Source organism: Anomalospiza imberbis, chromosome 3, assembly GCF_031753505.1.
Source record: "Anomalospiza imberbis isolate Cuckoo-Finch-1a 21T00152 chromosome 3, ASM3175350v1, whole genome shotgun sequence".
NCBI lineage: Eukaryota > Metazoa > Chordata > Aves > Passeriformes > Viduidae > Anomalospiza > Anomalospiza imberbis.
This window is the reverse complement of record NC_089683.1, coordinates 26,898,510-26,925,527: the sequence shown is the minus strand read 5'-3', so window position 1 is coordinate 26,925,527 and position 27,018 is coordinate 26,898,510. Positions and strand designations below refer to the sequence as shown.

The following is a 27,018-nucleotide window of genomic DNA, read 5'->3' as shown; positions in this document are numbered from 1 at the left end:
TAATTTTGAAAGTGCTCTACTTATTTCACACAATTTGTTCTTTATAGTCATCATGAAACTACTTTCAAAACATTTGCTGCTCAGAAATAAAGCAACATGCACTATGAAATGAGGTTTTAAATATTTATTGTTTGTTTACATGCTGTGCATAAAAGGAAAAAAAACCCACAAGTTTTCATTCTTTTGGTCCGACATATGAAAAGAGAGTAAGTTGATTTTTGTGATATTTTATATTGTTTAAATGGTTGCCCACCCTTAGTGGTAGTAGTCACTATCATACATTGGTTTACAGACTCTTTATTTTGGATTTATACTACTGTGTCTGACATAAGTAAGCACAGTAGAAAAACAAGCCAAATAGCAAATTTCAAATTTTATATGCATGTATTAAAATAAATGTGAATTTAAATCAGTCTAAACAAGACTGCTCACAGTCTGAGTCTACTAGACATTAGATAATAAAGGTGAAGAGCATTTTGCAAAATGACAGATGTTAGTTATTTTGTGCCTTACATCCAAGATATAAAATGGAAGTGCTATACTAATGACATGAGGTTTTTTCCCACTTGTTTTTTTACTTTGTGGGAGCCTATTTTGCTTGAGAAAAGTAGGAATATTTTTTTTTTCAAATAAGTGTTTTCATTCATCTTTCTGTTTTAAAAAGCTGGAAGCAATAGCTCATAGTCCAAAACTAATTAAAGTGATTTAGCAGATAAATTAGATTAAAGCTGTGTTGGATCATTTACCTGCAGTTCACCCATTGTGGTACTTTTTAGTAGGTTTGTTACCAAATGAATGTAAAATCCAGAAAAGCAATTACATTTTACAGTGTGAAATCCATCAGCACTGAGACTGTTAGGGAGAAAATATCTGAGGTGTGACTACATGTAAGATATAGTTTGAAGATGAAAACTCAAACAGCACTAAAATGCAGAATGTACTTTTTAAAAGAATTAGGTACCACAAGTTAAAAGGACAGGTGTTCCTTATGCTGGGACATGTTCTTCTGAGCATATTTTGATTTTATCACCCTTTCAGTATGTCTTGGGATTGTATTTATTTCCAAAGAATAATCAGCACTGCTACTGTTCTAAGGTGCATCTGAGCTATGCTGAATGATGGTTCATTTAAACCTTGCTTCTTCCTCTCATACCAATTTTTCAACTATGATTAGAAAAATAAGTCATTTCCTACATTACTATTTATAGCCTAGCAGATATTAGTAAGGCAGATGGGGAATATGTATTTAAAAGTAGCAGTAAATATGATTGCAGTATTGTTTAATTCTCTGCTTTCATGTAGTTTTTTTCATGTTGGTACCAGAGAACCATGATATTGTGTGACATTAGTGGCAGAGCTGTGACATTGTAAGGTTAAATTATAATTGCTTATTAGATTGGGGAAAAATTATAGAAAATTGATATTACAGTAGTGCAGGTAGTTCTCAAAATGAAACTTAATTCTAGTCCTGTCAATGATTTTAAATAAGATTTCCCATCCTAAGGTACCATGTCCTATCAGAAAGGAATTGTTAGTAACTGTGCTTTGTTTTATAAAAGCAGAGCCTGGGAGACACTCCTCTCTGCACAGTTCGGGTCCATAGTTTTTGGAGGTAAAGAATTAAAAATGTTACTTGAACTATGCTTGTGAACCAAAAAGAGACTATAATAAATTCTTGGTGCAACATCTAGCTATTGTTTAGTTGCACCAGTGATGAAGTTAAAATGGTGTGGTTTATTATTTTTTTTAATAATGGCTCTCAGAAATATTATCTGCCTCCTTTATTTCTCCTTTTCAATACCTTGCATTGCATTTTGCTAGGCCTGTCATTCTCAACGACTTTTTAGATTTTGCTGGAGGAAAAAAAAAGCAGTTGGTATACAAAGAGGACTGTCAAGGGAGTGATGCCTCAATTAATTCTAATCTAGAAATTCTTGTTTTGAATTCTGTTACCTCAGATATTTCAGACGTTTTTAGAAATTCTTGAGTTTACCCGTCAATGAAGATTTTGAAAGTTTGCTGTTCAACCTTATTACTCTAGGCAAATGTATACTTCCCATCTGTTATTTTCAGTATCCAAGGCTAAGCAAGGAGCTTCACCTCCTCTTCAGAATTATTGATAATTGGTTTCTATAAAATGACAACAACCTGCATTGCAATGCTTTCTAGAGAGCCGGAAAGTATTTTTCCTAGAACATTGTTGTGCTTTAAGGAGCCCAGGAAGCAGCTCAATCCAGTACAGCTGTTCCCTCCCTCCCTCCAAGTTGGATGGGGATGAGAAATGGAAGGCAGAAGCAAGGAGCACTGTTTTCATCACAAACTCAAAATATAGCACCACATAGCTATGCTTCTATCACAGCTAAAACCAGTGCAGTCATGCCATTGAAATTTACTGTGGAACCTCTGAGATTCAAAACTGAAAAAATAATTTAATAAGTAGCAACAACAAGAAAAGTACTGAACTTCATGAAGTAGCTCTTGACATTCTAATTAATGTGGTAAAAGGTTGGTCCATGGAGCAATTAATTCTATTCTAGATTATCAGTTAATTTTAGCTCTAGAAAAGCAAAGTTATTCTTTTTATATTTTGATAGTATGCTCCAGTATCTTAGGTAATGGAAATAAATTAGTGTAAAATGGTAGATAAACTGTTATTTAATAGGTATCAGCCATAGGCCAGTGATGAATGGAACAAAGTAGAAAATAGATATCTGTTAAAGACTGGTTATTTTGCTATCAGTACATCAGACTGTAGGCTTATTTTGCTAGATGCCAGTTATACTATATTACATAGATAGAAGTATTTGAGTTTCAAACCTTTACTGCTAATAAACTCCTGCTGCAGCGTAGACATCAGTGCTTTCGAGTAAAAAAAAAAATGCTGACCAGCCTTCTTGCATATAATGTCCTTTGTCAGCAGTTTTAAGGTCAGATACAGAAATATATCAGCTGAGAACCTGGAAGGGTTTTTAGCTTTCCATTACTGAGGGCAGCAGACTTTCTAGCTCCAGTACTCTGGGATTTCTGGTATCACATAATCCTGATGAACATCCCGCCTCATGTATTTCTGTCTGCCTTAGTAGGCAACTGACAGAAAGACTGTCAGAGCTAAATCTAAAATGGATATCAAACCTGAGGTGAAGTATTAATCTCTCAGTTTTGCAATGGGTGAGAATATATGTTCTAGAATCATCATGGATGGAAGGAAGAGAAGACAATCAGAAGTATTTACTTTGAAAAGAAAGGCATTCCTTCCATTTGTTTCCTTCTTCTAATACATCAAGGATACCCTTGAGAACCTGCTATGTGGAAAGATATACTAATGAAATAACTTATAACTATGAACTTCTTAAGCATTTCTGTCTATATATGGAAAGTAAAATAATATGTTTCATATAAATTCTTGTGGTTGGTTCCATTCTCTCTTTAATACTGGAATGTACTGGATGGATTTATGCCTGTATTTCCTATCTAAACTTTTGGCCTGAAAATTTTCATTTTTATGACAAGAATGAAAAAAATGTAGACTATTTTTTCTGCTCCTGGTTGTTGGAAGCAGCATATATAAAAATGTCCAGTGTGACAAAGTAATAAATAAAGCAGAATAAAATAAAAATTTACAAATAAAAAAATTACTTTCATAATGTGCTCCATAGACAGTTTTCAAGCTTTGCTGGAGAAACACATTCTTCAGTTGTGCGGAAAAAAATGAGGAGTTTGGTTTTTTTCTTCTAATTTCAATTTGGAACAATAACACCAACATTAGATGGTTGCTGATACCTAGTACTTTGAGATTATTACTATCAAAAACTCACTAAGGCTTTTCCAAACTTGAGGCAGATGGTTCTTCAGTCTTGCAGAAATTTATTAGTCTCCTAAACAAGTAGACTATAATCTGTAAACTCCTGGATAATGTGATGTGTGTCCAGAAGTGCAGGGTTTCCTTCCTCAGACCTGGAGACCAGGGCACGTGCAGATTTCTGGATCCTAAGTAAGGATTTTGACCTAGTGGACAGCACAGACTCCAAATTCTTCCTGTTCTGTGTTGGGTTATTGGGGAAACAGGTGGACAGCCCAGTGTAGGTCGCTTTTTAGGACCGGTGTGAGGGAGGAAAGCCTGTTTGAGGACTTTAAAAAAGTCATGTTTTAAATGTAAGTGTCATTTCTCCTTTTCTTTTGGTAGTCAGTTGTTCTTCTAGCTGTGAGCACAATTACTTCACATGGTGTAAATCAGCACTTAAGCATCTCTTATCTAAAACCTGCTTCTGTCCTGTGAGTTCAGTTGTTATCTTTACCAGCAGCAGAGTGTGCACATTATGATATTTTTTTTTTCAGACCATCTACAGACATTTGTACTAATGTGAGGAAGTGCATTTTGGCAAAGTAGCAGAAGGGGTCATCCATTTTTCAAATGTATACTTAGTTTACTTTGGCCTCACTTCCAAAATATGTAGAATTGCATAAATTTTATTAAAAAATTATTACTAATCTCCCATCCTTTTAATTATCAAGTTGCAGGGAAGACTGTCCTGATTGAATATTACATTAAAATCTTAAGTTCAGTGTTTGTTCCACAAAGAGTTCAATATCAGCTTTGCAGTGCTGGGGTTTTTTTTTCTAATTGCTACTCAATGGTTAAACAGGTCTCATAATGGAAAACTGCTAGAATTATCACTTTTCCTCCCTAAATATAGTGAAAGTTATCCCACTACATAAGAAAACTATTGACATTGATGAAAGAAATAGACAGTTTGATGATCTGTGAGAGAAGACAACACACTATTTTAAAATATTTGACAACAAGATACCACGAGTTCCTGAGCTCAACAATTACTAGAATAACAGAAAAAAACCAAGCAATTTTTTAATAGCACCTGTGTGTTTTTCATTATGAAGCTAGGTATACTTTAGATCTACTGCTGCTTCATACCTTGCTTAAGAAATTCTCTTTTACATGGTGTTGAGGAACAAGGATTACTTTATTCCATGAAAAATGATTCTGTATGTGTACTGTTGCCTGTAAGAGAAGATTATTCACCTCCTGGAATCATTTGATGGAATATCCATGTACACAAGAAATTGTTTCTTAACTATTGGCAAATGCTGGAAAACAACTTGTCATTTGCTTTCCATTATTTGTGTAATTTCAATTAGTGCATTTTCCAAACTATATTCTAGTGTTTTAGCTTGGACACCTGGACTTGAATTGCTATCAAGCAGAAGTTTTGCTTATCTTGAAACTAATGTATTTAAAATATGCAGTAAGTTATGGAGAAAAAGAAATATTTTGTGTGCACATACTTTTCTGTAGGATAAAATTATCTCTGTCCTTTCAATGACCACCTTGCTATTAATTTAATTTCATCAACTTGCTGGAGTAGATCTACTTACACCAATGAAAAGAGGGTAATAGTAGTGCTAAAATCTAATTCTGTACAGTTAAACAAAAGGAAGATTTTGGCATGTGGTGAAATCAATAGGCATGGGATATTCTGCACTAAGTGGGAAAAGAGTACCAGAAGTGATTTTGAAACAAGATGTTTTAGTCTGCAGCAACCACTTTTCAGATTCTCAAGGAAAGCTAAAGGGCTGTTTTGCTGCTCTTTCAGACAGATGCCCAAAATATGATAGAAATCTTTGTCTGAAATTATCCTGGCTGGAACATAAAACACTAAGTAACTCCCTGTATAGACAAAAGTCAGATCTGCTCTCCTAAGGAAAAAAAGTCTGCAAAAAGATCTGTTCAAAACTGGTGGCTTTCTTCACAGGCCTTTTATTACCTTTGGGAATCAATTTAGGCAGGTATTTTTGGTCAAGAAGAATGGAAAGGGGAAAATAAATGGGGTTGGAAATGCTGTGTTTACAGACATGCTGTAGGCTTCTGGTATCTCCAAATGGAGCTTGCTCTGTTCCTCAGGAAAAAATCTGCCCTTTCCTTCTGCCTTCCTCCTCGGGAAGGATTACACTGACCAGCAGCTATGGGAAGGCAGTTAGTGTCTTTTCTACTGCTCAGTCACTTCTGCTTTAATAAAATCATAGAATCAGCAAGTAGTTTGGGTTGAAGAGTCCTTTATAAGCCATCTGGTTGAACTCTCCCTAAAAAAGCAGGAATATTTTTAAGTAGAACAGGTTGCTCAAAGTCCTGTCTAAAAATCCATGCCAGAGTTGGCACAAACAAGGCAATGTACAGATATATTGAAGAGGTGCTCTCTTTGTCTCACCTACACCCACAGTAAAGGTTTGCTAACACTGTCATATCAAATCAATGGAAGAAAAGCAAGCAGATGAACTGAAAGCTTTAATACTGAACATCCATCTGATCTGTAACTTCTACCAGTTATGTTTTGGAAGTGGGAGAATGAGGATTTTACAGTTAAAGACTATAGCCAAGATAAAACCTAAGATGTCAGAGGATTACAACTTGGCTGAATAAGGCTGCTAACAAATTGTGAATTATGCAAGTTAATTCCTTTTCAATTGGCCACCTCATTATTTTAATCCAGATGAGTTTGCTTACTTGACTGTAATATTCTTTAGCTATTTCATGAGACTGAACTGGTTTGTGTGTCCACAATGCTGAGCCCAACTAAAATACTTTGAAATTAATGCTGTTGGGATTAAGCAAACATAAATATTTGCAAATGAACATGCTTCCCCCAAATATTGCTGTCTTGTAATTGCCAAGAAAACAATTGAAGTTACTACAATCCAGATTTGTTATTATTGTTTCATTATTGTTAAATATTAACACAGTAAATATATTAAAAATCACTTGGAAAATACTTTTCTAAGACCAACATTGTATATGTTGTCATGTAAATGTTTAAAGTTATCATTATATCTAAGTGATACTTCTAGTTTTGTAATCCCTAACTAATGTAACAGTGATAAATTTTAGGAAATAAAGGAAAAGAATAGGTAAGTTGTCTATGTAGATAGGTCTCCATTTTATATTTATTGCATTTTAGGCTAAAAATAAATAAATTGCATTAGCAAAACTGGGGGCAGAAAACTACTGGTTTTTGAATCCTCAAAGGAAAGGGGATACAGAGTGAAAGATCTGGTTTTCTAATCCATGCTCTGATACTAGCTTAATTAGTTAATGACTTTAACCCTTAAATATCCTTCTTTGCCTGTTATTTGTTTATTTTTTCCACCAAGCCCTTGAGTTAGCTACATGATTCCCAAACGAAGACATAGCAAGATGTTAATATAATTAAGAGATGGAGAAGAAATTGCTTTCAAATTCCTATTTTTTTTGCACACTGAACCTCTGAAAACAAACTCAGATGAGAACTCAGATTAGATTTACACAATTCTGTAAATTATGAACCTATATAGCAAAATAATAATAGGAAAGTCTAATCAAAATCTCACCAAAATCTCCCAGAAAAGTAGTAAAAACCTGTTGCATACACAATGTAGCAATACATAAACTGTGCTATTTACATAAGCACATTAAATTTAGTGTTCTTGAAACTACAGCTTGCATTTCACTTTTAATATTAAACATCTAATATCTGGTGCCAACCATATGACAAATTAGTCTGCAATGTTATCCAGATGGAAGATTCCTCTTCAACTGACTAAATATGACACACACTGAAAAAAATCTGAATATTTTTCCAAATTAAACCTTTATAGCCAATTACTCTTCAAGTATTTCTAAGATCCTTTGGGATAGGAATGTTTGTTTATGTGTTCAAGCACCATTGCAAAAATAAAATTAAACTTAGATGGCAGAGATAAAATTAAAGTGGCTGAAAACATTTTGATAGCCCATAAAACAAAACAAAAAAAAAGGCCTTGGAATTTTGGTAAACATAAGAATTATAACATACAAATAAAATATGTACACATTTAGCTGAGATTCGCTGCAAACCAATAGAAAATTAAGCTATTTGACCCATTCATTTGTGGAACCAAAAAGTGCTCATTACAGTGATGATCTCTAGTATATCAACTTGTTATGAAAAGTATGAGTTTTCAAAAATATTATGACAGCTGCCTCTTTTCCCACTGAAAACCAATACTTTATTTCATTTTCTTCTTTTACCAGTTCATTAGATGTGAATCAAAACTGTGAAAGCTCATGTTCAAGTAGATCCTCTGTGATATTTTACAGAACAAATATATTATTGAGGAAGCTTCAAAAGATTTTTAAAAGTCTTGCTTCATTAAATTTTGCCATAATATGTGTCACAGCGACCTTCAAAGCAACCAGCATTTCAGCACTAAATATAGCAGTGCAATATGACAGCTCCAGTTTAAATTATGGTTTCATATTAAGAGTCTATCTTAGATTTTTTTTTCCCATAATTGGGAAAGATAGAAATATATAAATTAGGATATAAAGGACATTCATTTCCCTACTAGATGGGGTGCTTTTTAAAAATAGATAAAACTCTGGTGTTTTTGCAGGAAGATCATATTTCCTGTCAAATATATTCAGCTTGAAAAAATATTAGATAATAGCTTCCCAATTTCCTCCATGTCAAATTCAGGAAAAGAGAAGCACTTATGCATCATTTTGAATGCAGGTGGTAAAATACATCTGATTAGGTACAAGTATCAATTAAGAATATTCTTTCCGCTTCAAAATTCAATGCACTTAGGAGAAAAGTAATAAATTTTGGAGATGAAACTAATCAAACAGAAAAAGACAAATCACTGTGTTGTTTTCAAAACTATGAAAAAACAGGCAGTAAGAGGCTAATTCTGTTTGTGGATTTGGGCTAACAATAACTAGATTGTTTTGGATTTTTTCAGCACAAAACATCATCACTTCTTTTTATCTTTCTGTGGAGGTGTTCACAAAATCTTGAGGTGAATATGAATTAATAATTTTCTTTTTTTTCTTTTTCATATCAGTCTGTTATACTTGCTGACACATCTAGACTTTACATGTCTATGCAACATCCAGAAAATTTTACAGAACTTAATAATTACACTGCACATCTCACCTGGACATTTATAATGTTTCTTGTCCATTAACTGAATAAAATTCTTCTTATTCTGAGACAGGTAATTTTCATCCTTTCACACAGACACAGTAGTTGACTAAATACTTATCTTCTGTAAATGAATGCGGTTATAACTTTGCTGATGTAAAACAACTGAGGGTATAGGTAAAAAATTTTAAAAATTATTCCTCCTTCTTAAAATGTGAGATTGGAAGCAGAATATTGTGATCTACAAAAAAAGAATATGAAAATATTTATTTCTTCATTTTGTGTCTCTCTTTTTCACAAAGCATGTTAACATCAAACTGATTTACTATGATGTTGTTTTTTCAGACATGCAGATAACACTTCAAATTCTTTGAACTTAAGGAATGCTAAAACTATCAACATTTTTTTTCTTGTAATAAATCTAATAATATATTTACATGGTGTTTATCTGCTTATTGAAATACAGCTGTCAAAAGATATGAGTAACTTTAGGCACTTGGTAATGACAATTGCTATATGCTTCAGATATCTATGGAATCATTAATTTCCTTTATGTTAAATGGTCTGTATCTCTCTTTGTTTCTGTCATGCAATCTTAGTAGTGATACACAGAGCAGAACAAGTCACACAAAAATCACAAACCAGATCAAGCCAGGAGGGCATCTAGCTCAATATCCTGTCTCAGAGAAAAAACAGTCACTCTTTAAAAAGAAAATATAAAACAGGACAACAGAGATTTTTTCCTCAGGTGCATTACTTCACCTTCCACCATTCAATGAGGCTAAGGTTTCCTAACCTGTGGTTCCATTATATTTCCTAGTCTGGTGGATTAGTTTCCCTTGTTCTAGTATTGTTCTTATTTTTTCATTATTTTTTATATACTTCTGACCTACATAATATCTCTTGGCAATAAATTACATTCTGCAAAAAGTTACTAAGAATTTCCTTTTGTTCTGCAAGCCTGTGACCTGATAGTAACAGTAATTGAGTAATTGAATGCCCTTACCTGCTGTGTTCCAAGACATGGAGCTGCCATTTCTTACTCACATTTTCCTCTGTATGTTGAATAGGCCTGTCCTGTTTCTCCATCTGGAAGCAATGCCATCCCTTTGATCATCCCTATTTCTGTTCTGTGTTTCATTGTACCTTTGCTGATGCATGCCTGCCAAATATCTTCTGCTTTATTTTCCTAATTTTCTTTTAATGTCTTTTCTTCTATTACTGTTCCATTGTATGGCAGTTTCCTTCAATGAAAATGAATTGAGGTCCTTGTCTAAGGATTGCTTATGTGACCCATCGCCCCTAGTGCTTTTCTCTTGAGTCTTCACAATTAAATGTACTGTCTTTCTGCCATTCAAAGGACCTAGCAGTCTGCAAAGTAAGAGATTAAGTTAGTGATCTGATTTCAGAACTCCCAGTTGGCAGCAGAGAGCATTATCAAAAAGGCACTAGGCTGGCCTGATAGAGGAAGACTTGTGCATTTTATTTTGTAAGGATTTTGTGCTTTGTTATGTTAGAGATCAGTTACAGCAGGCAGGAGGCTTTTGTGCATTGAGAAAAATGAATGAAAGCAGCAAGGGTAAGATTTATTTTGTTTCATATTTTATTGTCTTGAAACAGCTGAACTCAGCTAATCAATTATTTCATAGGAAATGGTTACTGTATTTCTGTACTGTTGTAGGTGTGTGTGATGCTTTATGAAACACCCAAGTCAGATTTCATATGTACCAGACATAATCCCTAGGAATTTTCTGAATCATATTTATTTCACTTTGATTTTCTTCACACCATGAACATAAGATAAAAGAATGCATTACTCTAAGGCAGTTAAATTTGGTTGCCTGGGATATTCCATGAGCATGACATGGATAGAACAGATCATGTATTCATCAGACCCTTGATATTGCTTCTTAACTGACTTTCTGCATGCTGGGAACACCTCCATTCTTGATAATATGGAAAAGGTTTGCTGCATTGCTCGTAAAAGTTTTTATCACCTGTGCTTCTATTACATTCTCCGAGTGATGGAAAAGAAGAACAAGCACAGAATCTGTCCATAGGTTTCAGAGGACGTTTACCATTGTAATTGAAAGATACAAACAGCAAATTCAGAGTTCAATTCCCTGACTAAATATTCTGATATCCTGTTCAGTTCACATCTTTAACATTCCAACTCAGAACTACTGCACTAATTTGGTTTTGCCTAAAGAAAATCCTTCTGCAGGTCACCTATCTCTGATGCATAAGCAACAAGAATGAGAATTGTTCATCTGCCTTCAGATTTGGCTAGCATACATGTTTGCACCTAAACTACTCAAGTCCTTTTATAGCAAATAGAGAGAAATAGGCAGATTTAAGTCATGATTGGGTGAGGACAATCACATCCTAGAATTACCTATTTACTTTCCGTATTGAAGAGGACCAGGGACATTCAATGAAGTTATCTACACTGTGTATTGTAGACAAGCTTAGTCAGATGTTTGGTCTGATTTTCCTACCAGAAGATGAATGTATTTCTTCTCTTTCTAGGATTTTGTGATGTTAAAAGTCTTTCTTGGTTCTCACTTGAATTATTTAGTGATGGCTGGTGCAGTTGATGACTCTTAACATCTTCAGGACTGAAAAATATATTTTAAAAATAATTCAACAGAATTTAATCAAATTCAGTGCTAAGCCAGACTTGGCATAAAAAAGCAAAGAATGCAAAGGGAAAATTAGAGGTAGGATTGGAAACAGATTGATTCCATTTTAGTAGCAGTGGAAAACTATATTCTTTTCCATATCCTCTTTATTTTCTGACTAAGAAAAAATCAGGTAGGAACATTATAGAAACTTGTTGCTGTTTCTCAACTTTTTCTTGTTGTACTGTGTTATTGTGAAAATTGTAATAAATAATATTCCAGCTAATCTATTTATTTCAGTAAAATTTGAGTCTTCAGTGAAATTGTTAAAGTATAATTCTTAGCAATATGTGTTTGTCAAGTAATTCAGACCCAACTCTGTGATCTCTCTTACAAATTTTTTCTCTTGAATTATTTGTAATCTTTTTTACCCTTAAAATGTGAGAAAGTTTCTATTTCTTCCTGTATCCTAGGTAGATGTTTTGAGTACCCCTTAGGTTGCATGTACTCACTTGGTGACCATTGCTCCAGTGGAAGAGTCCCTTGTGATCATGGACAGAGGTGAAAGTGTCAGATAGTGGACCCAGGGTGGAATAAGTAACTATTTCTTCTTGTTAGACTGTCCTGTGAAATATATTAAATACTAAATTATTTATTGCCAGCAACCATCTTAAAATATGAAGATCTGTAAATATTGCTAGGAAGCAGTACTAAAATACACTCATAATGTGGTAGAGAATTAGCTCATTGTAGTTCAGCAGATGCCCTTCTTTGGATCTGATTCATGGGTCCTACCAGAGTGTAACCATGGTCAGTGCTTCATGGGACTTTAATTTCTGCTAATAAAGAGTTTACTAGAATGAGGGAAGTGGAAAAATTTTGTCCAGTCTGGCAGCTTTGCCCATAGTGTTCTATCGGTGTGCTTTATCACAGACATAGATTTTAGATTCTTACTACACAGACTCAATCTGTTTTCTCCCACTTAGACCCTTCATCCAAGCAGAAGACTAATCCCTGTGCTCTCAGTGACCTCTTTACTGATGCTGTAGACGTGCAACAGATTGCAGCTGTTGTACAGCTTTAGGGCAGAAAATGACTGTTAAGGATCAGCAGGCTAATAGCCTGCACACCGTAGGGAAGAGAATGTGCTCTGCATCTTGGCATTTCTGGATGGCTTTTTTTGCCAGGTATGCATTTGTTTTTGATGCAGTTGCTGTATTTGCTGTGTCTCTTGTACTGATTTCCGAGAGGACTTCACAGCTCTGGTGATGGGCACAGCACTGCACTAGGCTGCTTTGGGCACAGCACTGCAGATGTATACAGGACTGTTGCAATAGCATCTTTTCTCAGTAGTTTTGCCTATACATCAATGTAAAGATTTCTTTGGATGCAAGGTGCTGGACTCCCTGGAAAGTTTTAAATCTTTAGGGGAGATCCCTCCTTTGAAGGGAGCTATCTTTCCTAAAAGACTAATGAGATTGTTCTTCCTTTCAAGATTGCCCAAATATACCATGATCCCTTCCCCTCCTCATTCTTCTCTCCCTTCACCTAGCTGAAAGAAATTTCACAGATTAATTTTAACTTAGAATATAAATTGTGGACAGTTACTCTCCAAGTTGATTAGCTTTTTTTTAGCTACCTAATAAAAGACATTTTAATAGCTTTGTTGCTCAGTGTACCACTATATTGTTAGTACTGAGGTACATTGAGATTTCTAAAGATACTCAGAAGTACCTTTGTACTCTTGAAGTGCACTTCATGAATAATAATTAAGGTTGAGTGCACAGAACCTCCCTGTGAAGGATAACAGAATCACCGATTTGTTGAGGTTGGAGAGCACCATCATCTTAAGACCATCAAGTCCAACCCCCTGCTCAAGCAGAGCAGGATCACCTAGAACAGGTTTCTCACAACCATGCCCAGTCTGGTTTTGAAAATCTCCAAGAACTGAGACCTGACAAACCACTCTGGGTAACCTATGCCAATGTTTGACCATCCTCACAGTGAAACAGAATTTCCATGTGTTCAGGTGTAATTTCTTGGGTTTTGATTTGTACCCATTGCTATCAAGTGCACTGCTGAGAGAAGTTTGGCTCCCTGTTCTCCATCCCCATGTATTTACAGACAGGTGTTAAGATCTACCTGAGCTTTTTCTTCTGCAGCCTTAGGAGTTCTGGCTCTCTCAGCCTTTCCTCATGTGAAAGAGAACCCAGCCCTTGATCCTGTTTGTGGCCCTGTACTACACTGCTAGATCTCTTAGTACTGTTTCTCTTGAAAGTCTGAATTTAATAAGGAAAAAAACCTCATAATCATGTAGATTTGCTTCCAATTTGCAATGCCACTGACCGTTTTTTCATCCCATATCTTTTTCCACTTTCTCCAACAATTCTGACTTTCCCAGACCTGTAATTTAGAAACATAACTAGTCATTGCTTTCCATCCCGCTTTTCTCTTGCTATCAGGGTATGGGGTTTCTTAATGACTATCCTTCCACATGTTCTTGTTTAGCTAGGCCTTTCTTTTTGTCCTTTTTTCTTAAGTCCAATGAAAACAGCAGAGCATAAACAGTGGCCAGATTCTCAGACAAACAAAAAATTAATAAAGTGAAAACAAATTTTTAAAAAAAGTAATAGCCATGTCTGTGTGTAATCATGACTCGCAAATCCATTTTATAATTTTAGTTCATCAAACTAAAAATTTCTTTGCAAAAATATTACCCGAACTCAAAATATTTTTCTTGATGCTTATTCCTTACTTATATCCCTGATGATCAGTCTGGGAAATCTTTAAGGTATTTTGCATAAATAAGTTTCTTAAGGCATTGGGAAGACATTCTGCCTAACCTCAATTAGTTTTAGTTTATTTTTTCTTGCATTCATGATACTATTATTATGTCTAAAGGGAAAAAAAAAGGAAAACTGTAATGACTAAAGTAATGAATGCAATAAACATTGTAAATGTTAAGCCTTCACATTTAAATATTTTCTCTTAACAGTTATTCATTTCCAGATTAGTATAGTGGAAAAATGCATATTCTGCCCAATGGCATTCTCTTTGTAATTTCAAACCCCACAAATTTGAGGATCCTGAAAATGAAGAAAAACTGGGTTTCCCATCTAGAAATAAAAATGAAAACGACTTCACAGAGATGTCATAGGACAAAAGTTCTGTACTGACACATCTATAAAGAAGAAAATTTATGAAAGCCTTTTTAGCTTGCATCTTCTAGCAGTAGTTCCTCCTATAATGGTCTTTTCACTTCTGGTAATAGGCAGATGCTAGAACTTTTTCATTTTCTGCGTATTTGAATGTTTGAAATTAAATAAATTTATATGCATGCTCAGCAAATAACATAGTTGATCATGCTATTCACAGGTAATAAAAAATTGATATTTTTGAAGTGCTTGCATTTTATTACTTTATTTTGTAATAAATTAATAAAATTATATTTTTGTTGTTCATTTCAGACATAGCACTGTTTTTTCCATCCTTCACTGGAAATTCTTATTTGGAGCTACCTTCTCTGACATCTGTCTCTGATACCAGGACTGCATCTGGGCAGGAAACAAGCAATCTGACGACTCTGTACTTGACAGTGAAAACAACTGCTCTAAATGGCACAATTCTTTACAGTGAGTACCAAAGATACTTGAAGCTAAGTATCAGTTTTAGCTCCTTCAGGTCCTTATTAACTTTAGTGTACATCAGCTGGCATTTCCTCTTCAACAGCAAAATGAGTCATTAGAATGCAGTAGCGGCCTTTTGGTATTCTAATGCATGCTGCATTATAAAATTTGAACCATTGTTCCTCGTGTTCCTCTGGAAAGTTCTTTCATTTATGACTCATTAAGCAAAACATAACTTACAAGAGAAAATGCTGCTTCCTGACAAGAAAGAACATAGTAAGCATATGACTTTAGTTGTAAGTTTTACAGCTCTAAAATACGAATGTTGAAGAAGTTTTGAATAACTTGTAGAGGAACAACTTCATAATTGGACTGAGTCTCACTTTTCATAATTGTGATCTTGGTTCCAAATTCTTGATTTATAGAACTATCTTGAGTTCTGCAGTTTTGCCATATTTTGAAGTACTTACTGTGATTTCACACTTCAGAAAATTCTTTTGTGATCCCCAGAGAGTATACGTGCGGACTTGGATGTATGCCTGTTAATACTACATAAAAAAGTTGCTTCTTGCCTGCATATTTCATTCTTCAATATATGGCATAAACTTCTGAGAGAGAAGTACACTTTTCACTAGTCAGCAAGAAAAAATAGACTTCTCTGCCAGTTGAGTATTTCATTATATATTTTATCTTGCAATTTCTTGCAAATGGAAAACATGGAAAGTAAGGTGATTTCTTCCCAAGAAGAGCTAGAAAAATATGGTTATTTGATAGATTTACTTCACAAAGACAAAATCATTAGGAGCATTTTCAGTTCACTGCAGCTTCCTAGGGTTTCTCTACACAAGAAATCTTGTTGATATAACATAAATAATTCTGATTGAATTTTGTTGCATTTATATTAATCTGGTACTAGTATATGTGAATTCACCTGAACTATGCACATATTTATAAGCCAGGATTAAGAGTAATATAAGCTTTATTTAATTATGCCTTTTATTATTATCTGTACTAGATTTTTTTTAAATGTGAAACACTCTAGCCCCAAATTGAAAATTAATGTTTACCTCTTTTGAAAATAGTATTTTAAATCCTTGTATGTTATATCTGGGCTGTTGCTGCAGCTTCCTAAGCTACAGTACTGCAAAGTTTGCTGAGAATAATGGATAAGTGATGTGGCAGTTCTTTACATCAAAATGTTTTATACTTGTTAGTTATTTCAATTTCAAGAGGAGTTATTTGCCCTTGAAGAAGAATTCAAGGAAGGTTATTGGAAGTACTTTGAATATATTTGGCATTTAGTGATTTTGTTTGCTTCATCACTGCAAAGTAATTTGCCTCCAGCCAAAGTTAATTTTGCTATCTACACATAAGCCCTGAGTAAGCATCTCTGTGAACCAAAAATCTCAGAGAACTCCAAACCAAAAAAAAAAAAAAAAAAAAAAAAAGGAGCTGGGCTAAAGGAGTTGAGTTTGTTCAGCCTGGAGAAGAGAAGGCTCTGGAGACACCACATTCCAGCCTTTAAGTATTAAATGGGTTCTTATAAGAAATATGGTGCTAAATTTCTTAGCAGGGCCTGTTGAAATAGGACATGGAGTAATCTCTTTAAACTAAAAGAGTGTAAATGTAGACTAGATATAAAGATTATTTTACAATGAGGGGAGCAAGGTACTGGAATAGATTGCCCAGAGAAGTGGTAGATTCCTCATCCCTGGAATCACCCAAATCAGGTTTGAGAAGATGCTGAGCAGCCTGACTGGGTCAAAGATGTCCCTGCTCATTGCAAGGGGAGAACTAGATGACTAATTCATATGATTCTATGTATTTTCTTTTCTAGATAATGTACTCATTCTGCATCTAACATAATTAGATATTAAAACCTAATATAATCTGTTCAGCTATTAGTTCATACTGTCTGTGGAAAATTGTAAATATGGTATTTTTCGGTGTTTGCAGAGATTTTGTTTTAGCAGTATTTGAGGACTTCACATTCTTTACAATATGTGTTTCTGATTTCCGGAAAGATAGAATGGCATTAGTGGAGAACCATGAAGTTTTTGGCTTTCCATTTACCCATATCTGAGACTTCCATGGACTGTGTCACAGCTCACCACTTGTCCCTCCAAAAAGGAGGCAGTGTGGATCAAGATTAGTGGTACAAGTTCAGTTCTCACCCTAAAATTGAGTCGGGGTAGCTCCAGGAACTTAGGATAATTTTTGTATATTTTCACACAGTGAAAAACTCACCTTGTCTTCATAGGTTCTCAGTAGCATGTCATACTTGCATTCTCATTCCCTTTGTTACCCTTAAAATGGAATTTTAACTGATTTGCAATATTCCTTACTTTTAGTGACCAGTAGGGTTTCTATTAAGGTGAGACTTCTGTTAAGCTAAATAAATAAATAAGTTAAATAAGTAAAACTTGGATCTCTGCCTGGCTGTGGAACACAGACACAGAAAGTAATGGAAGACTTATCAAAATTCTAAAAGAATTTTGATAAGTCATCCATTACTTTCTGTATCTTATAATCAGAATTCTTGTAGAATTTTGATACTTTGTTTAACATTAGATAGGTCTTTGCTTTACATTTCCACTTTAGCTGTCTCTGCCCCTCTTTCTATAGCACCAATTCCTTTTCTTTGTTTTTAGTCTTTCTTTTTTTATTCTGTCTCCCTGATAATTAGATTCCTTTCCAAATATTACAAATGTTTGTTATGATGGTTCAGATCAATATTCTTATTTAGTTTTACATGAATATAAAATACATTATATACATTTGTAAATAAAAATATCTCCTTTGTTTTATGAATGAACTCCGTGTGCCTATACAGACAATTGAGAATTTTAAAATTATTTCTGTACACAGACACAAAGCTTTTCTGTCAGATAAATATCCTTTGTGAGTTCCCTCTTATGCTTTCTCTGTAGTTCCTTCATTCCCATTTTTTTCTCCCTGCTCTTTCATTTTCACTTCCAGCTACTACAAAAGAGAAGCTGCTGCTGTCAGCTCTTCTGTTTTTAATAGTAATACAACTCCTGTCTTTACTGCTGCTTTTCAAAGCTGTCTTACCATCAAACTTCTGAGGAATGAACCATCAGCAGAAAGCCAACTTGAGGCTGTTGCACTCACTAGGTACAAGAACCACACACTTCTAAAGGTTGATGTTCCCAACATTTTCACATTCTGTTAATTTATGCATATTAGCAATGGTTTCATAATTAGAAACCATTTTACATAATTTCACACACTCATAAAGCAAAAAACCTTTCTATTTGTCAAAATAACTTTTTAAAATAGAAAGATTATTACAGTGATCTGCTTCTTTCAGATGTACTTTACTAGAAAATTGTAACACATTTTTGATTATTTTTTTAAAACTAATCCACCTTCAGATTACACATTTACAAAAACACCTGTTTTTACCAGGTGGTGGTGAGGGTACATCTGTTTTTCTGGCAGATAATTAGTAAACATTTAATTACAGAGAGAAATCTCAGACAAGATGCTACTGATACACAAATGAATTTGAAAAGGAAAGTATGCATAAGAAGATTAATTAAGTCAAAATCATAAGGATAATATAAAAGGATTGAAACTTGCATCTGTCTTTACCTAGTACATTAGCCAGTGAAGAACAAAAAAGATCTGTGCCTTCTTCACCTTTTCATGTCCATTAAAGGTCCATGCCTTAAAGGGAACAGAACACTGAAAATATCAATGCATTATTTTAATACCTTTTAGCAGTTAGTGCAATTATATATATGCAAAAATATATAAGATAAATAAAATAAATATAGATAATACAGCAAACAAGCTTGCTTATAGGCTAACCAATAGGCAGAATATGGGAATCATTACATGTGCTAGACATGTCACTTTAGTAAATCATACCATACAGTTGTTAAAAAAAAAAATTCTTATTTGATGCCTTTATCAGCAAGAATTTTATCAATGGTTGCTTGAAATTTACAAGTACTAAGGACTTGTACAGGCTTCCAAAAATAGGTTTTCTGTTACAAAAATGGGGAAAGAGATAGGATGTCATAGAAGTCTATGTGTGATTTATAGAAAATTACTATATATATACATCTGTCTTAATAAAAAGAAAAATGTATTTCCATTCTTGATAATGACATTTTCTGTAATTATTTCAGCATGTATTTAAGAAAAGTCTGAATGCTAACAGTAAATGGACTAAAACTGTCTGGATTTTTTGCACTTACTTTATGTTTAAATTGTTTCTAGAATGTGACAATTTCATTTGTGCCAATAAAGATTAGCCATCATTTGAGAAGATTTACTTGTTGACTACAGAATGCATTCATAAAATTTCTATTCTATTCCTTAATTATTTTATTTGTTTGCATGATTAAATTTCGTCAACATGCCAAAGCAAATTGTGATATTTAGCCACAAAGCAAAATAAATTGCTGATGATCATAAAAACCTGATACAGTTGTAAAGTTTAACTTCATCATTTTCACTTTTACGAGAGTCAGCATAATGCTGCTCACAAGCCCTTCAAGGGTAGATTGTTTAACTTCTGCTATATAGGGTAGCCTATAACTTCTGACAATTGGATTTCAGATATCACAGCCCATGTTTATAGCATTCCTTAAGGACAACAGCTCCCTTTTCATAAGTTGGGCTCATAAATTTTTTCCTTTGCTCTCAGAAGTTCTGTTCCCCAGATCTTCCCATATTGCCCTTTCCCTATAGAAACTAAATAGAGACTATTCAGATGTTTCAGTTGTAGTCTCTTTGTCTCCTATTTCAGCTGGCATTTTCAAGTAGAGCATTTCACAGTATCCTTCCTCCATGTCAAAATATATTTTCTTTCTTAATAAAGCTTATCCCATATTTTAATGGGACTTCAGATTTTAGATAGGCAAGCATTTAAGCTCAATGGCCATTTGCTTGTTGTCAGACTGATGTACAAAAATAACCATTCAGCTAACTGTTTTCTGTGAAAGGGTGATTGCTGAGATTCTTTAGCCGGAACTTTTCGCATAATCTCTAGTAAGGTCAAGATGATTTACCCCTAATATACAACAAAGTTTTTAACTCAGATATTTCCTGATCTCTGTCTTTTCCCAGAACCTGTCTATTTTGCTTATGACTTGAGTTTTCCTATGAAGATAACTTCCATCATATGCCCTAGGTAGTATATGCTCTTTCACATTGCCAGAACAAAATTCTCCAACTCCTCATGTTCACTGTAGAAAGATTTAAAGGACTGTCCTTTCAAAGGATTTCATACCACCTAGCAAATAATGTGAAGAATGCTGTTAGTCACCTGTAAGTGTGACTTAAAAGTGCTCCCTAGACTGAAGTTCAAGCAGCAACAAACTCACTGAAGTTTCAAGAAGTAATGCTGCCTTTGCGAGAGCTGTCCCAGATTTTTTACTTTACTGGTAATAATGAGGACCTTCTTCCAAGTTTTTACTAGTGGGCAATGTGAATAGTCAGACAGAGTCACTGGGAGAAGGGAAACAAGCTGTTCATCTGTAACTTCCCTTTCCCAAGACATATTATATACATCCACTTCATTCTCTCTGAATCAATGTGACTTACAGATCCATTACTGGTAGAAATTGGAAATGCCAGGAATGGCATATGCAGGGCAGGGAGAAGACTAGGAAACAAATAGTACAATATGTGCATATATCAGTTATATGATTGTTAAAAAGCAGTGCAATAGTGCAATATATTTTGAAAGAGAATTATCAGACTATTGTAGAAGGAAATTGTAAAAGCCAAAGGCATGAAATCCAGTCAAATTAAAATAGCTTTGGAGTTAATTAGGTATTCAGAATACAAAATGTATCTAAGCATAAAACACTTCAGTAGGTCATCAGGATTTGTAACAGACTGAAGAAATGCGATGTTGACTAGAAAGCTGCTCTCAAGGAGGGAGTTTACATTGTGAACTCTTTCTGCTAGGAACTGTACAAAAAGAAATGATCAGGCAGTAGCAAGCACTTTTGTCTCTGATCTGAAAGATCATTTTTTGTTTTTTGTTTTGTCCTCCAAAATAAAGTTGATTATTTTGTTTTTACAAATTAATATGTTTTCTAAGTTTCAAGAATGCCCTTATTCTTTTTACTTTTCTAAATAAAAATAATAAAGGATATTCTGACCTGTGGCCCCCTGCAGCAGCTCCAGGCCTGGGAGCTCCTACCCAGCAGCTGAAACCCAGTCCAGATCCCAGCCCTTCTGACCCACTCCTGCTCATGGTTCATGTGCAGACTCACTTAAGACTCACACACCCAAACCCAGGCACTCCACAACTGAGGGTCCCCCAAATGCTAGCATGAGATTTCTACCTGTCTAATACCCATGCCAGCAGGGCCTCCAGAGGCAGTAGTACATCAAACAATGCATGCAGTATTTTCAGTTTCATGACCCAGTTAGTGAGTCTTTTTTACTTCAGTTAAACTTAGTAAAATACTGTGAAAAAACAGATTAACGTTTTAACTGTTTGTCTTAAACGTGAATAAAAATTGCAAACAGGAACTGTCTTATCTTTTATGAAAAGTAAATACAGTTAAATTCAAAGGGCAAATTCACCCAATGGCATTTGAAACTGTAGGTGTCAGTCCTTTTTTGTAGAAGAGCTGTGTATCATCCATCACTTAAATATAAATATTTTGCTGTCATTTTTGCAATGTATAATATACAATTGAGTGGAAGTGAACTTAAACATATTTTTATTCATATTTTTTAAAGTGCAAGTAACAGTATGTTCGATGTTTTATAAATAATTTTTCTTCTCTTCAAGTCTGAAATACATCATTAATTGGAAAAAGTTAATTTTTCATAATCTTTAAACCTATTACAACAGCTGTCCTCGTATAATTTTGTTTTCTATAACTTATTTGAAAAGCTGAATGACTGATATTTTGTGGTTTTTTATTGTCACCTTTGTTGTCTTAATGATACTGGATATAGAGAGAAGTTCAATTAATGTAAGATCTCTGTAAGATTGATGCCGTTGCAGTGATATTAAGTATATTTTGTCTTTTAGTTATTTTCTTTTAGTTTTAACTGTTATCAGCTAAATACAGAGATTTACAGTTTGTTTTTTTCTCACAATCACTCAAGAGTCCTGTATACAGACAGAAGAGTCCCCAGGGTCACATAGGCATTGTGTCTGATGATGGTGTTCCAGTAGCGTGATATAGTTCTGTGAGGTCCTACACTTTCAAAAGTGTGACTATCTCCATTTTTGTTTTCGAAGCTGGTGAAAGAAATTTTGGAGAGCAGTTTCTTCACTTGTACCTTGTGGAGGGAAGGCCAACAGCTCGATTAGGCTGTGGAAACTCTCAGAACATTCTGACTGTATCCCTGAACCAATCTGTCAGCAAGGGTATGCTCGTCCCTATCACAATAAGGTAAGAAGTTACCACTGGGTTACACTAAAAGAGTTTTAGTCATCTATCTTGAGCAATAAAATGTGATTTCACTTTTTTTTTGACAATAAAAAGGCAAGTCGAATTGGAAAGCAAATTTAGAAATCTTTTTCATGAGGTAGTCTCCTCTATTGAAAATACATTTTAGTTCACATAGATTAGTTCAGTCCTTTGGAGAATTTATGAATCATTCAAAGTCTTCAAAGTCCAGATACATTTACAGATACAGATTAAGTCAGTTTGAGAACTGAAAGAGTTTAAACATAATTTTTGAAATTAAAGGGGGTCTCATATTTTATGCTTATTAATTAACACACAGAATAAATTAGATTTTTCATCACATTTTAGTGCTAAAGACTAATCTATTGTTTAAGATAAACTAAAATGGTCATGCTAACAACATCTTGCATTACAGGGTGGACTTAGTGATTTTAAAATCTTTATCCAAACAACTATGATTCTAAAAGTTGTCATATCTACATTTGCCACTGTACTATCAGGATTATACAAGAGTGGCTCATCACTACTGTCATTTTTCATCTTGTACAAATGATAGTTCTCAAAATGATTCATTTATCATTTTGAGATGGGTATTGGTATCATGCTTGGGTAATGAATTAACTCTTTTCCAGTCATGGAATTTCATATGTGCAAGCTAGGTAAGAAGTAAAACAGAAATAATATAGGGGTTTTTTGTCATATTTATATTAGTAAGGTTAAATAATGGTAAAGTATTCAATCTTTACTTCAGAAATGTTTAGAAATAATTCTGACCCATATAAAATATCAAATTACTGTGATTAAGATGTATTTTTTTACATAGTTTAAGCATTATTAAGTATTAATTGCTGCACCTGAACTGTAAATATTTGTAATGTGAGGGAATGTAATGCACAAATTATTAAATTAAGGGAAGCCTTAGCTAGGACTATTTTTGCTATTAGAAGATGGTATGTGAAGGAGACTGCTGCAAAAGTTACCATGAAACATGCATTTTATACTTCTCAAAATTGCCTTTTACTATCAGAAAAGGAAAATCAAAGCAAAATCTGAATATTTTTGTGTTTTTCTTCTGAGCTGTTTCTCTGTGATGTAAATGTTGATAAATTCTGAAATGACAGAGGTTTGTTGATCTCATTATATAGAATAGATTGATATAGGGAGAAGAGACTGTTCAGTGTATTTTGTTAGATTGTGTGCTTAAACCATAAGCTTTACCACTTCTTTTAGAAACAAAGTTGTTAGAATATAAATTGTCTTTTCAATATACAGAAAGCTAATAGGAGCTGCCATTTAAGAAACTGTTTTGTTTCTATTTCTTTTCAGCTACAGGTCTCTACATTACTATTTTTTTACATTTAAAGCAGGAATTTTTTCCTTTTATGTTTAATATTAACATCTAGTATTAATGGAGAAAAATCACATAGCATACATTCAAATCTTATTAGCTGATAGTGTATTTATTTTTGGATTTTTCTACAGATTGTAAAAGCATATAAAACTTACAAAGAAAATTATATCACTTCCCCTCCTTTTGATCTAGCAGATGAAGGGTTTTTTTCCTCTTAGAAAATACATGATAGAGTTATACAGCTCAGTACTAATAAACTATTCTAAGTTTGTTTTTTAAGCCCAGAGACTTCTCTTTTGTGAAATATTGGTCAGATAATTGTCTCTACTACATCAGTTGTGGTAGCATTTTCTTTGCTTCATACATTTAAGCCATTAAAATACTGTACAGATTTCAAAGCCTAATAATATCGTATCAACAAATGCAGCTAAATGGCAATTAAAAATTGATTCCAGGTATAGAGTTCAAGTTTACACCGAAAAATGTATTTCCTTCTTTTCTTACCTTAACACCTCTGTATTTATGGCCTCATTGTTCTTCTTGTTACACTAAAAAGTACTGTCAGTTAAATTTACACATTTCCTTTGTTTCCTAGAATTTTATACTGTTATCTTTGAAACAGTGTCATACTAAATAACTTGTAAGGTGTGATTGTAGACTGTGACTAGCAGGGATTTACATGAATTTGAGTTTATGGGCTTGGCCTTCAAAATGACTTGTGATTATTCTTCTAAGTCCTTCTAAAATGGAGAGAGAGCAGTTTATCCTTCACCAAGCAGCAATAAAATTGTAATCCTTCAGCAGTCATCCTTAACCTCTGTCAAAGGAAAAATCAACTTGACAAGGCAGTTGTAGCCTCCCAAGCTCTCGTATCATAAGATATAAAATATTAATCCATGACAAACTGTTGATTTGTGTTCTTAGAGGCTGTTGGAGATAGATAATTCTATCTGTATGCTTTACCTGCAAAATTGTGGGTTTTTTTTTTCCCTATAATGCAGAAAAAGTGTCAAAGAGTAGAATAAATGACCATTTTTTGTTACTGTTCCAAAGCTCTCCAACAGGGGAACAGTACATTTGCTACATTTGACTTTGAATTAGTTTGGAAGATCATATTTGATAGTTATTCCGGTTTTGGATGCAACTATGACTGCAGTGGTTAAACACCACAACTAACACATCCAATAACATCTATAGAAACAAACAGACTTTCTCCTTTTTGAACTTATTCTTTTTAATCCAAGAAATGTGCAAGAAACGAGTACATTCCCATAGTTTAGAGCTATTGCTTTCTTTTAACTGTATGATTAGTTTTCTTAGATATGGCCATTTTCTCAAACCTGATGAAGATTAAATGACTTTTAAATGTTCAGTCATTGTCTTTATGATACTTGTGAAATGGCAGCTTTATAGAAGAAAGTCAATAAAGCTCTGATTGCTTCTTTTGCGTTGCCTAAAGAAAATAGAAACCTGCTTCAATGCAGTTTCATTTGTGTTTCTATTTCTGTTTATTTTAGGATGATTTGATTACTGGTTTGAAAATGTGCATTCATTTGACTGTAATTTTTTGTGATTTCATAATTGAGAATGTATTGGTTTTTTTAGTTAAAGCTTTGAGCACATACTTGAAATGTAGTTTGGATTGGTTTTATGGATTTGTTCTTTAAAGTTATTGAAAGAACATTAATCCAAACACATTTCATTCCATGAGTAGGTTCTGAAATGCATTTGCCTGATGTAAAATTTGCTCTACTTCGTGGTTAAAGTGATATTACTGTCATGGGAGCAAATGATGTTTCTTCAACTCAGTAGATGAAGGAAGGTAAATTTAGCAAAAAGATTGAAATACTCAGGTCATCAGGATTTTGATTTATCTAGATAGTAAAGTGAATTGACACATTTAGAATATGAGTACTGATAATTTTTAGACATCTTAAATTTTTGTCTCTAGATGATATTTTGTTCTATTCTGCACAGTGATGTGATCAGCAGGTCCTTTTACATTTAGGAGATTCCAAGCCAGCATTAATTAAAAACTTCCCTGTATGCAACATCACTCTTCCATCTTATTTACCTGCAGAACTTTCAGAATTTTTCCCTGGAATTTAATGAACATAGTGCCCATCACCACAAAGCTATATCATGGTATTATGTACATTTGCATTTCATGTGTCTTCCAAGTGAACATATTGAAAGCAGTTGTTTCCAGTTTTCTGTCACGCTTTAATCAGTAGTATGAATGTGAGCATTTACTCATGTCTGAGAAGGGCACCTTTAGCTGTCCTTAAAAGAGTTTATTTGTTAAATATATTATCCAGTTAATTTGGCCAACTCTCACCTAGACCATGCAGTGGTACAGAAGCTGCTGAAGTTTATTATTTGGTCTTCCAGCTTCAAAAGCAGATGGCACATTCTGAACTGTGAAAGTCCTCAGCATGTTTTTGTACCTCCACATGGAAACTTTGGCAAGGTATAGTATACTAAGTACTAGTTACATGATTATATTATCAGTGTCCATGATTTTACCTACATTTCTACATCCTCCCCTTCACAGAAGAAGAAAATCATTGCTTGAACTATTCTACAAAGCTTTTTCTTGCATGTGCATTCTGAAAATGTGCTTCTAAAAAAATATGTAAATCACAATCCATTCAATACGTTGTCTCATTTTCAGTCCTGGTGTTTACATATTTCATTTCATTATTTCAGAGTTATATAAGTTTTCATATTAGTGCATATTTTTATTATTATTTACAGGTGTTGGGTATCCTGCATAGTGTGAAAGCATTAATTAAAATTACATTAAAACAGTAAACAAAAAAAACAAAAACAAAATGAATTATCTGATGTCTTGCTATTGCTTCCAACACTACCAGTTACCTAGAAATATAGGATTTTTTTTGATTATTTGGAAACATCTGAGCAGCAGGTTTTGTATCTCAGCGAGTACATGGTGTAGCCTAGGTTTCATATGTGACATACTGATTTCCAACATAATCAATTATGTGATGAATGAGAAACGGAAAAGTGATTTGGTAAATGAAAACTACATGC

The 27,018-nt window shown here is 33.9% G+C and overlaps 1 protein-coding gene across 1 annotated transcript in view; it reads left to right on the top strand.

The window, feature by feature from the left end:
• EYS (eyes shut homolog) overlaps nucleotides 1-27,018 on the top strand; it is an 809,794-nt gene that overhangs the window by 642,520 nt on the left and 140,256 nt on the right. Inside the window, exons 38-39 of the mRNA XM_068183727.1 lie at nucleotides 15,040-15,204; nucleotides 22,442-22,595. Coding sequence (XP_068039828.1) covers nucleotides 15,040-15,204; nucleotides 22,442-22,595 — 319 coding nt within the window. The remainder of the gene's footprint in view (nucleotides 1-15,039; nucleotides 15,205-22,441; nucleotides 22,596-27,018) is intronic.